Source organism: Fundulus heteroclitus, chromosome 1, assembly GCF_011125445.2.
Source record: "Fundulus heteroclitus isolate FHET01 chromosome 1, MU-UCD_Fhet_4.1, whole genome shotgun sequence".
NCBI classification, from domain to species: Eukaryota; Metazoa; Chordata; class Actinopteri; order Cyprinodontiformes; family Fundulidae; genus Fundulus; species Fundulus heteroclitus.
Window position 1 is genome coordinate 31997042 of NC_046361.1, and position 18145 is coordinate 32015186.

The following is an 18145-nucleotide window of genomic DNA, read 5'->3' on the forward strand; positions in this document are numbered from 1 at the left end:
ATATGCTGTAAATGCCATGGACATAACCAAACTTAGGAACACTAGTCCAAACAAACATAATTTTAGAATAGATAAATCAGGCTAACATTGAGCTACTTCAATGCTCTCCCCAGAACCATGAACTCAACCTAATAGAAAATGTGTAGACTGAAAAGCCATATTGGCACCAGGAAACAAACAAGTTTAACACTTTAAGAGCACAAGAAAAAAATTACAACTGAATTGTAACTGTTTGCTAGATGTTTTTAACAAAATAGAACAAAAAAAGTCTGAAACATCAGTAGGGTTTACCAATTTTTAATTAATGAAATATTTGTTTCTCAATCATGGCTGCATCGCAATAGATGCAGTGTAGCATCAAATATCCGCTTTCTCCTGGTCTCACGTAAATGTTTCAGAGCAAGAAACTAATTTTAATTTAGATAACCTGATTGAATACAAAAGCAGTATTAAGATTTTTTTTTTTTTATTAATGGGGGGAAAAAGCTATGCAAACCAACCTGAGCAGAATCCATAGCTCCATCAGTTACAACCTGTCCAGGTCCTGAATTAGCAAAGCAGCCCCAGAAATCACACCACCACCACGTCTGACTCTCGCGTATAATAAGCAAGGCGGCGATTTGTTTTTACACCAGCTATAACAGGATGTACACCTTGTCTTTCCATTTTTTCTCACCGGTACATAGAAAATTTACCCATAAGTCTTAGGGATAATCAACGTTTTTCGGGGGGAAATGTGACGATTGTCTTCTTTTTGGTCCCTCCTAGTGATTTTTGTCTTGGGACTTTCCCATGGATGCCATTTTTCTCCAGGCTCTGTCTTGTTGTTAAATCGTGGCCTCTGACCATAACTGAGGCAACTGAGCTTTAGATGCTCTATGTTCTTCTCTGTGATCCTGGGTGAGCTGTTGATGCGATCTTGGAGGAGCATGGCCACCCCTGAAGGTTCACTGATGTTTCATGGTGCCTCCATTTATGCGTAACTCAGGTTCGCTGAATTACCAGAACCTTGGAAAGGGATTCAAGATCCTTTCCAGGTTGATAAGTTGTGAGTAACTTTGTTCTTCATCAGCTCATTAATTTCTTTACACTGGGGCATAACATGTTACTTTTTGAGATCTTTTACACTGCAAAAACGGAACTAAAAATAAGTGAAATTTTCCTGAAATTAATGTATTTGTCCTTGATTTGAGCAGGTAAATAATCTTATCTGCCAATGAAATGAGTCATTTTACCCCTAGAATAAGATAGTTAAATATAATGCACTTGAAATAAGATGATCGAGATGAGTTGTTCCTGTTTTAAGTGCATAAATCCTATTCCATTGGCAGATAATCCTATTTACCTGCTCAAATCAAGGGCAAATACACTAATTTCAAGAAAATTTCACTTATTTTTAGTTATGTTTTTGCAGTGTAGCCTACTTCATACTGTCACACAGGTTCTATTTAGGCAATTTTTTCTCCTTTTCTAGAGAGCAAGCAGCAATCAGGCCAAATAATGGGTAGGGAATCTGAGAAAGATGTGCTTCATTACAGTTCATTCATGATTTTAAAAAGAGGGATTATTCAAGCCATTTTTAATTAATAGAGTAAGGCCACTGAAGTACACCTCAGAGCCTCCCAGAAGGTCTTTCTACCAGTGGCTATTAATCTGTATTGGCTGGTAGGATTGTGTTTTTTTTATCACAATATCACTAGAAATGTAAAAATGCAATATCTTTATAAAAACGTTTTTGAGATCTGAGACAAAATGTGTACTTTATGGATTTTCACAACTTAATTTTTTTATCCATTAATTGTTCAATACAATAATTTTCTTGTCTTTGAAACTATTTTACGTTCACATTTTCCTTGTTTTTTTTTCAATAATAAGGAAGAGAAAATAATGCAAAAGTATTTCAAAACACTGTAAAAATACCTTTCTTTTTGTGTTGAGTCTACCAAATAAAATCTCAATTAAAAACATTGAAGTTGAAGAATTTCAGTGGATTGGAATACTTTCATAAAGCACCTTACAGATTAATATAATATCCCTAACTGCATGTGCTATTTTCTTTTAGATAATATCACTGTATTCTTGGTATTTTATATGACCTTTATTTAATTCTGTATATGCGGAGTTCAGTTTACCAGTATTGTTTAAATATATTATTTTATCTAGTTAAATCCCACCTGCACACTTTATTTTTCGGTTTCCTTTTAGATATTTTTTTGTCGTTGTTGTACAAATAAATAAAGGATGAAAACAATTCAATTCATTTTAATTTTGTGATTTTAAAGCTCCTGGACTATCACATTATCACTGTGTTGCCTTTTATTCTAATGTTTTCAGGCTCTTTGTGACATAATTTCAGTTTGGCATGAATAAAGTTTGAGTTCGTTTTTTTAGGGACCCGTAGATCTGCCAGTTGATGGCGACAAAAATCACGTTATTTCTGTAACACCTATTCCAGGGGTTTAGTTAAGCCTATACCTAATAATATTACTAATACATTTTATTTGTGGGCGCCTTTCAGGACATTCAAGGTCACTGCAAAAAAAAAAAAAGCAAAGACATAATACCAGAACTAAGAAATATATATAATTTTGTCCCTATGTGGATCAGAAAAATCTGCAGAATTTCAATAAAATTTAGCTTGTTTGTTTTAATCACTGGTAGTGAAATTAAACAATAAAGGTGTTCTTAAATGCAGGATATTAGGGAAGTCTTGTTTCTTTGCGCCAAGTGAAATGAGAAAACTTCTCCATAGAACAAAGGGGCTTTATTCCACAATATAAACTTGTAACATCTTCACGTTTCCTCTGTATGGTATGCTGGGTTACCATCCTGCAGATCTGCATGTCAGCAGGGAGTTTCTTTTTGTTTTGTTTGTTTTTTTCCTTCAGCGTGCTCCGGTACGTCTCTGCAGCCGTAACCCGTCCGTCCGTCCGTCCTCCCGTGTAACTTTCTTTACATCACATCAACATCATCGCTAAAACACAAATTCGCAGAGATCAAGCCATCAAAGTCATTTCCGAGAAAATAAAATTATTGCTCAGATAAATAAAACCTAATCTACAAAACAAAAACGGGGATAATTATATTAAGATGCATTGACTAAACACCGAAGATGAAAGAAAAAAAAAAAAAAGCTATCATAGTTATTTTGAGGGGTTTTAACGGGGGTTAAAAACTAATTTCCCCATAACTCTGTGAAACATGCAAAGAGGCATCAAAGAAGATAAATTTTAATCCTTAGCGCTTTTTTACTTGGGGTATCGTGGTGTAAGACTCCTTTGTGCTGATGAAATGCAGACCCATGCAGCACACTTAACGTCCTGTGTTTCTTTTTTCCATTTAGACAACCGCAAACAATTTATAAGAAAGAAATATACATATAATATATGTAAAAATACAAAAAAAAAACAACTAAACATTATAGTCCTGGACGACAGGTCAAAGAGGAGATAGCACCATTGTTACAAAAGGGTCAGACAGGTGGGACTGTGTGGGGAAGGAGGGGAACGGGATCAAGTGACACAGCCTGACGCCAGGCTACAGGAACGGACCGAGGACCTGCAGACTTCCCAAAAGAAAATTAAAAAAATGTTTAAAAACTCCTTTTCTTCACTTTCTCATCTGCCGATCGCTCAGCGCACACCCGACACAAACGTAATCCTCCTTCTCGGCCATCTCCGGCGTGACGCCGACACAGACTTGGTGAAACCACTGGTTGCATCTGCCGTCACACTGGACCCAATCCACCTGCAGAGGCACAGAAATCAGAAATCAAAGGATCCATTTTAGTGTGAATAAATGTCTGATTTACAGTTTAAATTTGTACATTTTATTGCAAAATCTAGAACTGTGGTGTTGTTTTGTCCTGAGCACATTGTACAGGTATAAATAACATTTTCAGGGCCTTGGTGTGAGGCTGAAACGACTTCATGAAGGCAGTAAACCTGAACAAGGTGGTTGGTTTATGAGATAAAGAATAAACACCTTTCATACGGCTTTTGTACTTTGTTAGTTTGGTGAAATATAAATGGTTCAGCTCTGTATCGGTATTTGTTCTCAAAATCTATGCATGACAGAGTGATCCAGCAACCGCCTTCGACTGGAACTACAACTAGCAATGATGGTTAAAAGGTCTTAAAGTTATAGATTGACCGAGAAATCGGGTGGTGACCGTAATCAGACGATTTTCAGCTTGTGATCGCACTAAGTCCAACGAGACAACACTCTTCAACGTGGATATGGTTAATTTTCAATTCAATTCAATTCAACATTATCTATATAGCGCCAATGGCATGGTTAATTTTCAATTCAATTCAATTCAATTCAATTCAATATTATCTATATAGCGCCAATTCATGAAACATGTCTTCTCAAGGCACTTTCCAAAGTCAATCAGATTATACAGATTGGTAAAAAAAATATTTCCTATCTAAGGAAACTCAGCAGATTGAATCAAGTCTTGACAAGCAGCATTCGCTCCTCCTGAAGAGGCGTTGTGCCACTGCTGGACTGTTTTCCATCCCAAAGATGCATTTAGGTTTAGTAGTGTTTCTCTCCTAGATGAAAACACTACAAGAGCTGCGGCTTACTTTAACTTTTTACGTTTTATATAACGTATTTTTCGGACTATAAATTGCACTTTTTTTCATAGTTTGGCCGATGTTGTGACTTATATTCAGGTGCAACTTATATATCAAATTTAAAGGGTAATTAATCTTGACCAGCGTGAATCAAGGAGGAAACATTACTGTCTACAGCCACAACACGGCTCGCTAGGCTTGTGGAAACTATCCTGCTCCTCTACCACTTATAGAGTGACCAGGACAGACGTATCCGAGTTCCAGGTACTGTCCCCGTTTTCATTGTTTTATGCTGGAAGAAAAAAGCTTAGCGCAACGAGAGGAATTTACTCGGTCCTGCCGCTGTCCTGCCGTAGCAGAAGAGCTGAGTTGAACGCGCCTTCCCCGCCTCGTCGGCGTTGCAATCATACAAAACAAACCAACCCCCAGACAGAGTTCCTCAACAAAACCAGAGACATCCCCTGGTTTTTGTTAGAGAAATCTGCTCACCTTAACTTGAAAAAGGTATTGAAACATTAACTTATAGATAGTGTTGCGCCGATGCTATTTTTTGGCCCTGATACCTGGCTGTGCAGTATCGGCCGATACCGATACCATCTGTTTGAAATTGATGTGTGTGTGTGTATATATGGAGAACTGCGTACTACTTGGATGTAAAATAATTGCTATCATGGCTTTGTCAAGCTGCTACCTTATTAAAGCAGGAAAAAGACTAATACATAGTGAATCCAGTAGAACTAGTGAGTGTCGGGAGAGAGAAGGCTGCGTTCATGTGACATACAAACATCAAAATGGTATCTGTGACCTATTTGTTGTTACTCGCCGATACCGATACCACCATTTTAGTGCTGGATCGGCGCCTCGGCCGATATTGGTATTGGTATCAGTGCAACACTACTTATAGACAACAAAGACAACATGTGCGTTATTTTGCTGTTTCAGTCTGCATTCACGCAGCGGAGAGTTGCGTGGTGCAGCTCGAAGGGCCCAGACCGGGTCAGAACCTGTTATTGGACTGTCTGTGAAGCTAATAACAGCTAGCGCTAGCTTACAGCTCTGTTGTCTGGGTGGGTTACAACGTCCGGTGCGACTTATATATGTTTTTTACGACTTATATTCCGGAGCAATGTATAGTCTGAAAAACACGGTACTGTACGGGGACTTTAACTGGAATCTGGTCAGATTAGATTAACCCTGAGGTTTCAGATACAAACCCTCCAGGTAGGTTTGTAGTAAAACAAAAGACGTACAGACGGAAAAGCACCTCAAGCCCACTTCCATTAAAGCATGGCAGTACGGTGGAGGCCATGTTTCTCTTCCAACCCTGACAGTCTTGTTAGACTGCATAGCATCATGAACTCGTTAACATACCAGGAGACTCAGAGTGAGATTATAAGGCTGCAATAAAAGGCTGAATTTATCATAAGGCTGTTAAGACACATTTACCAGGGATACCAATAAATCTGGGGGTCACTGTATCATTCTGGTATCAAAGATAAACCTTAAGGTTGATCTTTAAGATACAACAGAAGAGCTACAGCCTCACATCTGCAGTTGATTCCCTCTGAGCTGTGAGGATGAGGCGAACATCCTAATTTTTACCTGGCCCTTCCTCAGGGTGAATATATTTAAAAAAGTCACATGGTCTCACCTCATCTCCTTCTGGCAGGAGGCAGCTTTCAGCAGGACACGCAGCCATTTCCTCATCAGAGTCGTCAGACTGGGAGAAGTCAGAGCGCGGGGAGGATGAGGTAGAAGCCGGCCTCCGCTGGGGCTCCTTTTTGTTCACCTTTTGTCTTTTGTGAGAGTGTTTTTTGTCTTTCCCCCGGCGCTCAGCGTCCGGTAAGCCGTCCCGCCCCAGACGCCTCTTTGCTTTCCTTTCCGAGGCAGTCAGGGTGTCCCTCGTGCCGTCGCTGCCCTCCTGAAAACCAAATCCGTCCCGATGAAAGTCACTCAGAGAGGAGAGCTTTATGTAATGAGCACAAACGCCACGGACCTGACATTTAACACACATTTAACTCTCTAAATACCCTGCTAGACTCACAGTTAATGATAACAAGCTCTGATTTTACACAAAAGGGAATCCCCAGATCCTCAAAATGCATCATTATCACTTTTTATGATCCTGTTTAGCTCAAGCGTTGTCTTAATTAACCCAGAAAATAGGTTAATATGTTAATCTTTAAAATGTACGCCTGCGTCAGGCTGGCTACGTCACCCTGCAGTGCATTTCTCTGTTGGGAGCGACGCTAGCTGCTCCTAGTGTGCAGGATTGCCACACATTTCCAATTAAATCTAGAGTTTTCACAACTTTAACGTTACATTCATTAAAAAATTTAAGATAGTTAAGATCACTTTGATTTTATGTCAGCAGTGTTCTACACTCGGCAATCTTGAAATATCCTGGAAATAGCAGATGATGGATGGATGGAAAAAGAAAGTAAGAGGTAAGGAAGGAAAGAACGAAAGTACAACAAAAGAACACAAGGAAGGAAATAGGGATGAAATATAAAGAAGGGAGGGAGATGATGAAGGAAGAAAGCATTTAAACATTTAAACCAATGGTCTAGACAAAGTCTGGTAGTACACCAGTATATTTTCCACACTTGTAAAGACATTAAAAAAATCTAACCCCAGACTAAGTAGGGGACCCTGGGTGTGTCAGATCCAGGGTTTGACGTCCAAAAAAGTGAAAGACCTTTACGGGTCGAGGTCAGGACTCCAGCATTTAAAGACGGACATTTTTGGTTTAGTAACAGAAACAGAACATAAATATTTATCTTCTGCTGTAGCAGTTCTTGTCAGCTGTGGTGTTCTAATGTGACGATCAGGGAATCATATTCCTCCACAACACTGCTACTGTTTGCTGTGCTCTAAACAGTTTGGAAGGTTTTGGACCCCCCCCCCCCCCTTAATTTAAAATGAGACAAACGTAGACAGAAAACAGCCAAGATTTAATCTCAATTACTTCTTTTTTTTTTTTTTTTCTCGATCTGATTCGGGCATAAACTGAGGCTCCTTTCTGCTTCTTCTTCTGCTAAGGTGGATCTGACCCATAATTAGACTTTTCTTTAACTCCAGGAGAGCAAGAAAACCTTTGATTAAAGCTTAAACCTGTAATCAGCTAAGATGATATTCTGAAAACTTTCCTTTCCCTACAAAGTAGCGGGAAGAAGAACTACTGTTAGAATTATTCTATTTATGCTTATTTTATTAAAATAAATGGTTAGGAAGCAGGCCTTAGTGGGATTATCAATTAACATAATTAATTAGACTATTAGAATTAATTAGGGCTGAACGATTTTGGAAAATAATCTAAATGCGATTTTTTTTCTTAATATTGCGATTTAATGCAATTTTTTTCCCCCCGTTTAATTTATCATGTCTTTTTAAACATATACAAACAACAAATCAATTTGTTTCCTCGCTGTGCAGATTAGTTGCTAAAAGACCCGCAGCATCTAAACTCAGAGCAGAAATGATTGCGTTCTGCCTACAATATATTTCAACCAAAATTGCAATTTTGACTTTTCTCTGCGTTAACCACAAGCAACAAAAATGGCCTCTAAATAAAGATGTTTGTAAACAAGGACTATTTAAACAAGAACTTTTAATGTTTCTATTAATCAGAATATTATTCAAGAGAACAGCTTTTAATTGATTTGGACATCAATTCTGAACATAAAGTGCAACCAACAAACAAGTCTATGTATTAAACTGATTGACCTGTACTTAATGCTATGTATGATTATATAAACTCTAAAACAAGTAATAAATTTATATTATCTCACTGCTGCAACTGTCTTCCCTTCCATGTGGAGCAAACCCACTTTAAACATTTTACCAACACCTAATGGACGTGTCTAATTCCCTAATTGTTACATAGGCAAACATTGCAGACTCTGCGATTTGGAAATTGCGTTTTTTTAAATCGCGATTATATTCAAAATAACATTAATTGTTCAGCCCTAGAATTAATGTTATTTTGTTTATATCTAGCTGTGTAATTAAACTGTTCTCTGGGATAGGTCAACCCTTCATCAGTTTTGGTTATGAGACTAATCGTTTATCTATTAAATGTTAAAAGTTCTGACATTTGGACCATTTTACCTGGTTTAGTGCCATGTTTGTTCCCTGAGAGATGAACTGCATGTGTTTGCCGTGGGCTGAGGGCTCCTCCTCTGCTGGCGACGCGGGTCTGTTGGTGTGCTGGCTGTTGGCTCGGTCCAACAACACGTGGTACAGGCTGTGGACCTGAGGCACAGACACCTGCAGCAGGAGCCCCTCCACCATCAGCTCTTCCAGCTCGCTGGTCAAGCCTGCCGGATGCAAAAGAGCACAGACGCGTCACACAACGGGGGACTCCTCCTTCTGACACAACTGAGGCTGGGACCGAGAGAAGGCCGACCCTGCAGGGGGATGCATCTCTGCTCGGTGTAAAAGACGGTCTGAGCGTGGCTTATCCGGTTCCATTCTGGAGTCAAACACGGCGCCTGGAAGAAGAGACATCGAAGCACAAACTGAGCATCTGCAGCAAGCCGCCGGCTCCACAAGCTGTCGTAGGTAAAGAAAAAGGGGGGGGAACCTGAGTGTTGTGGTGAGTGTTGTCGCAGCCTGACACCCAGTGGGTTAGTGTCGGAGGGGTTTCCGGTCTCTCCTCTAACTCCGGCAGGTGACACGTCTGTAAAGTCTGCTGCGCTCGCTGCTGCCAGCTAAGTGTCCTCTCTACCAGATAGTTCAGAGCGTCGCCCTCTGGCAGACGCACGCCTACGCCCTGCAGGGACGCCAGCAGGGCGAGGACTTTGCCCAGCAGGGGTTTCTCCGCGCGCTGGCAGCGCGGGCAGAGCCACGGCTGGGCGTCGCACGAGCCGGCCGGGTCCCGGACGCACACGCTGTGGAAGGCGTCCCTGCAGAGCTCGCACTGCAGCATCGCCCCCATGGGCGCCTTCTGGCAGAAGCACACCTTCAGGTCCATGCAGTCCGCCGTGGGAAGGAGCTTGGACTCGTTCGCCGCCCTGAGATTAAAGAAGGTCTCCATCTCCCTCACGCGCAGCTCCTCCAGGGTCGCCATCTGGTTGATGAAAGCAGACAGTCAGTTGGTTTCTGCAGAGGTTAGAGATGTTATCTGGATTCCTGTTCATGGCGCAGGATGAGCTGTTGCACCTTTTATTTCCTCTGTTAAATGTTTGTTTTGGAAAACTTCAGCAAGAGCACCTTAGAAATCGCTGAATATCTTTAGGTTCCTTTAAATCGAGATTAAAAACACATTTGTTTAAAATTGCCTTTGAATGTTCAAGTTAAACTGTTTTACTGTTTTTAAATGTTCTTTTTTTTTGTTTCTACATTCTATCCCTACTTGCTTTTATTCCTATATTTTAATCATGTAAAGCACTTTGCATTGTCTCTGTACTGAATTGTGCTATATAAATAAATTTTAATTAATGTTGCATTACTCTGAATCAGTACGCCACTTCATATAAGGATCTTACAGCTGGACCTTTCAATTCAATATAATTAAATTTTATTGTATTTATATAGCGCCAATTCATGATACATGTCATCTCAAGGCTCTTTCCAAAGTCAAATTCAATCAAATTATACAGATTGGTCAAAAAGTTTCCTCTCTAAGGAAACCCGGCAGATTGCATGAAGTCTCTCCAAGCAGCATTCACTCCTCCTAAGAGAAAAAGAGAGCTACAGGAAGAGTCGTCTGCATTGTTGATGGCTTTGCAGCAATCCCTCATACTGATAATGCATGAAGCGACAGTGGAGAGGAAAACTCCCCTTTAATGGGAAGGAAAAACCTCCAGAAGAACCAGAACCAGGCTCAGTGTGAACGGTCATCTGCCTCGATCGACTAGGGGTTTCAGCAGCAGATTCGGCCGCATCTCGATACATTACAATATTAGAAAAGTTAATATATTACAGTAGTTCCATTAAAAAGACGGCATAGATGCATTAGAGGTGAGGTACATCTTCCAAGAAAGCCGACCTGACAGCTGTTCACCAGAAAGTCACTGACGGTGTCCACAAGCCACAAAGAGTAATTGCTGGCTGTTCACAGAGAGTTATCCAAGTATGTAAATGGAAAATTGAGTGGAAGGAAAAAAGGTAAGTGCAGCCTTGAGAGGATTGCGAAGCACAGCCCATTTAAGGGTTTAGGGGAGATTCACAAACTGTGGAGCGGAGCTGCAAGAAGCCCCACAGACAGCTGCAACGAGGAAATGGAGAACGTCTGTCAGTGCAACCATCTCACAGGATATTTTTAGAGCCCTTCACGGGTCCTTCTACTGGCAGACTGCATGAAGATGCGGTTATCATGTTCCTGCCCTGACTGCCAAACGTACCAAACCCTGACTTAAATCGCCACGGCATCACTGCGCCTGGTTGGACGGCAATCTCACCTGACCTGAAGCCCGTAGGGAATCAAGAGGAAGACGAGCGGCATCAGACTGAACGATGCAGATGACACAAAGGCTCCCACATACTAGTCAAGACGGACTCCGTGGGGACAGAGCTCGATTTTTACGACCGCGATCGCAGAGTCACACTATTAGCTCCTCGGCGGGAAGAAGTCTTCACATCGAACTGTTTCATGTGTGACACCGAGCTTGATGCACCGACACGGCTCTAGGTGCTCAGCTAGCTAATCAAACACGTTATTATCCGTTGCCCTGTTCGTCCCACAGGCAGAACGTGTGGGAAATGTAGTATGCGGACAGTGCGACCCAGTATGTGGGAGCCTTAAGGCTGCTATCAAAGCAAGCGGAGCTTCCTGAACGTCTCAGTGGCAACGCAGGCTGATCGCCCTGAAGCCGCGCCGCATCGATGCCGATCCTGCTAAAGGATCCCTGACTGACTTTTCACTGGGCTGACATTTCTGCAGTAACTTTATTTTGGTCTTATGTGACATTTAAATTTTCCGAGAAGCTGAATGATGGGTTTCCGTCAGCTGTTAGTCCTAACCATCAAAATAACTAACCTGACCCTAGCCAGAATGATATCGCTCCGCCTAGCTTCACTCACATCCATCTGGGACCTCTCCCATAGAGAGTGATTTCTCCAACCAATTTTATTGTCCAGCCAATCAGGACGCAGGGCTGGAGTTTCATAGATGTGACGTAGTGGAGAAGCGACCGTGAGACTGTTTTGATTCAGACAACAATGGCGGCTCGCATCAAGGAAGCAAGCGTTAACATTGATGCTGCTATTTCTTCCGTGTTGTCCAATCTACCTAATATTGTTTAATTAAAAGAACATCAGAGAACGGCTCTGAAGGCTTTTGTTGGTGGAAACGATGTTTTCGACCTTCTCCCGACCGGATTTGGCAAGTTTTGTTTTCCGGGGCGCGTCTGCGTCGGAGCGGTTAGTGTGAACCATGTTAGGAGGCCTTTAGTCCTCAACGCGGTCGGCCCGGGATCGACTCCGACCCGCGGAGCTTTGCCGCCTGTCTTCCACCCTCTTCCTGTCAGCTCACTGTCAATAAAACGTGTGCCACTAGAGCCGCTCATCGCTCTCATAAGCGTCACGGGTTAGCTTCGGTGTGACTGGTTGAAATAGCACGTCGATAAAGATGACAGACAAGTGGCTTATCCAATCATATGCAAGGATTTTTGATAAGCCCCAGCCTTCAATAATGGCAATTCCTATGGAGAGGTCCCAGCTGTATGAGTGGAGCTAGGCAGAGCGAAATACATCTGGCTAGAGTCAGGTTACAAAATAACAGCAATAAACACTTAAATATGTCACTCTGTGTTTAAGGAATCTATATAACAATATGGAAATTTCCCTTTTAAACTTAATTGCTGATTTATATTACTGTTTGTAATGCATTCTTATTTATTAAAGTGCATCGGTGTTGCCACATGCTTCCCAATCATTTTCTGTACTCACTGCAGAGGTGGAGTCCTTGGTGTCTGAAAGAGCTTTTTCCACGTCGCCCACAGAGCTAAACCGTCCAGGTTTCTTTCGGTTGTTCTTCAGGGATTCTTTCCCCTTCTTGGCCTTCCTCTTCGGGGAACCGGCAGCTCCAACTTCAAGTCTTGGACACAGGACCTGAATTGGAGAAAACAATTATCTAAACATTAAAACCAATGCCTCTGTGGTGTTGTTGTTATTTTTTTACTTATCATGAAAACAACACAGTAAACATCATTAACAACAACGTGTCTGAATTGGTGTGCACTTTTAAATACTGTATCTGCTCAAGCCGCTGGACTATTAAGTGAAGTTGTCAGAGATTATGAGATTACAGAGACTGGACCGCATAATCGGTTAATCGGTGGCGTACTCGTGTTGACTACCTGGGTGCTAAAGTTGCTCAGAGACTATTGGTGTTATTTCTAATGGACGGTGAAACTTTACAGTCCTGTGGTGAAAATGGTTAACTGGCAGTAAGACGTCGTTGAAATAAGCCTCAAATAAAGCATTAAAGACGTCACGCTAACTTTTAGATCTTTTTTTTCTAACAATATTCTGGGAACAACATAAGGAAATGACAATGTAGAAACATCGGTGTTGGGTTAGGAGCTAAAGGACAAATCACACGTAATGTTTCATAGGGACAACCTAAAATCTAACTTTACACTAGCTTTGCTAATTATTTAATGTGTATATATATTTACACGTAGACACTACCGCACAAAAGTTAGTGGTCACCCAGTACATGTCATGTTTTTCCCCCAGAAAACTCTCATTTTATTAATCAGATAAGCTGTAAAACAAACACAGAATATAGCGAAGACATCCGCGCGGTTAGAAATAATGATTCGCAGCAATTACAGCCTTGCCGGCCTTTGGCATTCTAGCTGTCACACTGCAAAAAGAGAGTTTTCTTGAAATGAATGTATTTCTCCTTGATCTGAACAGGTAAATAAGATTATCTGCCAATGGAATGAGTATTTTTTACGCCTAAAATAAGATAATTCAATATATTGCACTTGAAATAAGATGATGGAGATGAATTGTTCCTATTTTAAGCGTAAAAATCTTATTCCATTGGCAAATAACCTTATTTACCTGCTCAAACCAAAGAAAAATACTCTCATTTCAAGAAATATTTTCTCATTTTTAGTTCTATTTTTGCAGAGCAGTTTGTTGGGGGTAATCTGAGGAAATGTCCCTCCAGGCTTCCTGTAGCCCCATCCTGTAAGTAGTATTGGCTTGACGGACGCTTCTTACGCACCACAGAATAGCTCATTTGGATTGTCTAGACTGCATTTTTGATTTGATGTTATTGTAATTTAAGAAAACTGTAATTTGTATTAAAAATATGACATTTCTAAGTGACAGCAAACTTTAAAGCAGCAGTAAACATATATAGAAATCCTGTAAAATCCAGTAAGTCGACGTGATTCTAAATGAAACCTGAACACCGCCCCCTCTTCTTCAGACTAGATTTACATCCGGATGTGTTTCAGCGGCTCTGTGTGCGTTTATCATCTGTACAATAATACCTCTAGCAGAGTAAGAGTTGAATCCTTTAGCAGGAAAGTTGCTGCTGCAGATTCTTTCCACTTCTGCACGTCTGCCATCAGAGACTCCAGCCTCTCCAAGGGCTCCAGCTGCACTTGGATGGCCTGTCCTCGTAGCACCATGTCAGAGAGACCATCCGCCGTCATCACACAGCCGCTGGCCTGAGAGAAGCACAACTTTTTAGTGTTAAAAAAAACCCCAAAACTCTTTATTCAGCCCTTTTGCGGAGACCCGTATGTGGTGGTTGTGGCCTCACCTGAAGCTCCTCGGCTTCTTGAAGCCACTCCTGTGCTTTCCTGATGGTGTCTTGGAGGAGCAGACAGTTTGGGAGGTAAGCTGGGATTACAGAGGCCTTTTCAGCAGCAGCGCTAAGCGTCTCCATAGAGTGGGGCGGTCTGGTGATGGAAACAAAACACATGAGAAAACATCAACTTTGGGGTATTATCTCATTCAGCGCCATGTTTTGTTTTTTTTTTTTTTTTTACAGCTGCCCATACAAATACTTATTTATGGTTAATTTATAGGATTTGTACACAAAAAATGGAAACTCATGAAATGTGCTGCAAGCACAGGTTAAGAAATAAAAAAAATATATTCTTTTTTATGTTTTTTGGGAGTCAGATATCTAAAAATAAACTTCAAACTCCCCTAAAACTCTGCAGTAAACTTGTGACAATGAAAATAATTGAAATCCGGTGATTTAAATGATGACTTGGGTTTCTTAGAAGACAACTGGACAGAGGTTAAAGCACATTCCTGCCATTAAAAGCCTTTTAAAAGCATCTTTGGTGGTTAATACTGAACAGCTTTCAGAACCAATGGAATGATTGCAGAACTGAACGTGATGCTCACTTTTTTGTTGTTGATCTTGTTGAATATTCTAGCGGCAGCATTTTGCACTAGCTGTAATTAAAACGGAGCAGGATGAGAAGCACTGACGTAATGTTACAGATGTCAGTCAGAATCAGTGCAAACAGCTGAAACGGAGACACCAGACGTCCCCTTACAGATTAAAATCCGAGCAAAGCCCCCCGAGACCGCTAACGTGACGTTTCTGGTGTTTCGGATGCTTCTTTGTGTTTTTGTTTTTTTCCCCTCCCCCTTGGGCGCAGACACAGACGTGGATCGGCTGGTGCTGAACTCACCTGGCCTTCAGCAGGCTGCTCGCCTTATCTTCCCAGTGCTCGGACAAAGTGAGCTGCTCTTGAAGGCGTGCCATGGCTTTCTCCACGGACGGATGCGGGGCCAAGCCCACTCCCTGGTCGATGAGTCTCCTCATGGCCTCCAGGGTGAGCGTGGCGGGCTTGGAGCCGGCCTCCTGCACCGCCTCCAGCCAGCGGGCCTGCTCCAGCCTCTCCCTCAGCTGCGGCAGCTCCGGCAGGTCCACGTCGAAATCAAAGCTGACGTCTAAGAGGCTCTGGATCTCTGCCACGCTGGGAGATTCCTCTCCTAGGACCTTCTCGCTGTGCTGCTGGAAGTCTTCGATACGATTCAAGAGCTCCTACAAGAGAAACGTCCATCACGTTGAAATTCACTCAATGCCACAAACTCCAATGTGTTTTATAAGGATCTTATGTGACAGATAAGCACAAAGTAGTCCATACTTGGACTATAGAAAGCTAGAAAGGTCAGTGAAAGCTATTACATTCGAAAGCCAGGACAGGAAATCAAGCTAAACCAGAGGCCAGCAGCCTTTACAAGACAAAGAACTAACTAGAATTAAGTTTTATTTCTATATTTTGGTTTAAAAACGAAACCAAATCTAAGTGTTTCAAAGAGAGAATAAATATATATATATTTTTTTTTTGCTTGGAGAATTCCACATTTAAGAAACAAGGAAAAGAAGGACGTGTTTTAATCTTATTTTACAAAACCTTATTATGTGTAACTGCGCAAATTCTGTTATCCCAGTCAAAGCCCGGTTCTAAATCCAATTTATGATCTGTTCACAAATGTTTTTCAACCAATCTGACAGAGCCTGGATCATTTTGTTTAGGATACGGAGCAAAAACCCTCAGTCTCTAGATCTACACCTTTCAGCTGTAACTTCAGCAAAAGCTGGTTCTTTGAAGAACATTCTCAGAGGCTAAAGACAAATATAAAAACACACTTTTCAGATTTTATTTGGTAAAATCATTGTTTGCGTTTTTCTCTCCCTCACAGTTGTACGCTAATTTGTAGGGCTGTGCATAAAATCGATACAAAGATTAATATTGATGTTTTTAAAAACGATTAAATATCGATATTCTGGCTTTCAATACTGATATACCTCCCAGCCCCTAGGGGGCGTTATTACAGCACACCATCACTGTTCACAGTGAGGAAGAGCAAGTGAGACGAATTTGCGGAATGACCAACAGGATTTTAGAAGCGCCTTCATCAATAAAATCAGACGTTTGGTTTCTGTGATACATTAAATGCATTGAACCAAATGTACTTTATTATCCTGTTAATATATCAGTGTTCAATAAATTAAACATAAATATAATATTTGGCTGGTTTTCTTGATTGAATGACCTTGCGCATTAATTTCAAAGTAATAAATATCGATTTCTGAATCATATCAAGCTGAGCTATACTGAGAATCTTATTGTATCGTGAGCTATGTATTAAGAATCGTATTGAATCGGCTCATCCTAGATGATACCCAGCCCTGCTAATTTGTGTTAGCTTGTCACATAAAATATTAGTTTTCAATAAAAAAACACATAAAACACTTGATGGGTAAAAGAAAACGTTGCTCTTCCTTAACGCACCTTCAGCTGAGGCGCCTGCGGGAGGCTGCAGCAGAGGTTGTACAGCTGCCTCACGAAGGAGCTGAGCTCTTCCACCGTTAGCTGGCTGCGTGACTTTCCGCTGCCACACCGGTACCTGAACGACGAAGAGCTCCGAGTCGTTAATAAAACAAAACACCTACACCTTTTTACACCACGAGGCGAAGCAGAGAAATGCTACCTGGTCTGCTTTTTGCCGTTCAGCAGCTGCTGAGCCACCGAGGCGCACTTCTCCGCATCCTGCGTGACAAGACGCAGCCGCCGCAGCAGGTCGTTGTCGGGGAACAGCTGGGACTCCGACTCAGCGAGGAGGGAGCGAAACACCGGTAGACCTGAGCAGAGATTAAACATTGATTTAAACGCCCCGTGACAGACAGCCTGACAGCCCGACGCTGCGGCCGCTCAGTGAGGAGTGAGGCGCGGCTCCGAGCGAGAAAGCTCCTAAGCCAGCTCGTAAAATCACACACGTGCTTTGAGAAAACAACAGAGCTCACTTCACCAACAAACTCAGAGAGCAGACACACTGCAAAAACGGATCTAAAAATAAGTAAAATGTTATTAAAGTTAGTGTACTTACCCTTGATTTGAGCAGGGAATGAGTATTTTGACCCTTAAAATAAGATAATTAGACATCCTGCACTTGAAATAAGATGGTCGAGATGAATTGTTCCTATATTAAGTGCAAAAATCTTATTACATTGGCAAATCATCTTATTTTCCTGCTCAAATCAAGGACAAATACACAAATTTTAAGAAAACTTTACTTATTTCTAGTTCCGGTTTTGCAGTGCATCGAGGCTAAACGTGCAGGAACACTCACTGCAAAAACAGAACTAAAAATAAGTAAAAAAAATTCTTGAAATTAGTGTATTTGTCCTTGATCTGAGCAGGCAAATAATATTATCTACCGATGGAAAGACTAATTTTACCCCTAAAGTAAGATAATTAGATATAATGCACTTAAAATAAGTTGATAGAGATGAGTTCTTCCTATTTTAATTAGAAAAATCTTATTCCATTGGCAGATTATCTTATTTGCCTGCTCAAAAAAAAGAACAAATACAAAAATTCCAAGAAAAATATAACTTATTTTTAGTTTAGTTTAGTCTGTGTTTCACTGACCCTTTTTCTTTTCCAGCCTGGCCTCCAGGGTCTCGGTCACGCGACAGGCCCATTCATCGTACAGCTCGGCTCGCTGCTTCACAGCGTTCATCATGGGGAACAGGTCATCCATGGTGTATCTGTAGCTGCAAACACAAACGCTAAATGTAACTCTGGAGAAGCAGTAAAACCCTCGATGCAGCTACTTTAGGGGGA

General features: G+C 41.3%; 1 protein-coding gene across 4 annotated transcripts in view; it reads right to left on the reverse strand.

The window, feature by feature from the left end:
- Window positions 1-2745: 2745 nt before the first annotated feature.
- Window positions 2746-18145, reverse strand: part of kdm5bb (lysine (K)-specific demethylase 5Bb) — a 36678-nt gene continuing 21278 nt past the window's right edge. For 3 of the 4 annotated variants that reach the window (XM_012875544.3, XM_012875543.3, XM_012875541.3), the window contains 12 exons: window positions 17951-18075; window positions 17010-17160; window positions 16811-16925; window positions 15200-15555; window positions 14311-14449; window positions 14036-14215; window positions 12474-12635; window positions 9166-9651; window positions 8989-9073; window positions 8691-8899; window positions 6232-6501; window positions 2746-3747 (listed from right to left, as the gene is read on the reverse strand). In XM_012875544.3, coding sequence (XP_012730998.2) covers window positions 3610-3747; window positions 6232-6501; window positions 8691-8899; window positions 8989-9073; window positions 9166-9651; window positions 12474-12635; window positions 14036-14215; window positions 14311-14449; window positions 15200-15555; window positions 16811-16925; window positions 17010-17160; window positions 17951-18075 — 2416 coding nt within the window. In that variant the 3' untranslated portion in view covers window positions 2746-3609. The remainder of the gene's footprint in view (window positions 3748-6231; window positions 6502-8690; window positions 8900-8988; window positions 9074-9165; window positions 9652-12473; window positions 12636-14035; window positions 14216-14310; window positions 14450-15199; window positions 15556-16810; window positions 16926-17009; window positions 17161-17950; window positions 18076-18145) is intronic. The other variant, XM_012875542.3, reaches the window with a different exon arrangement.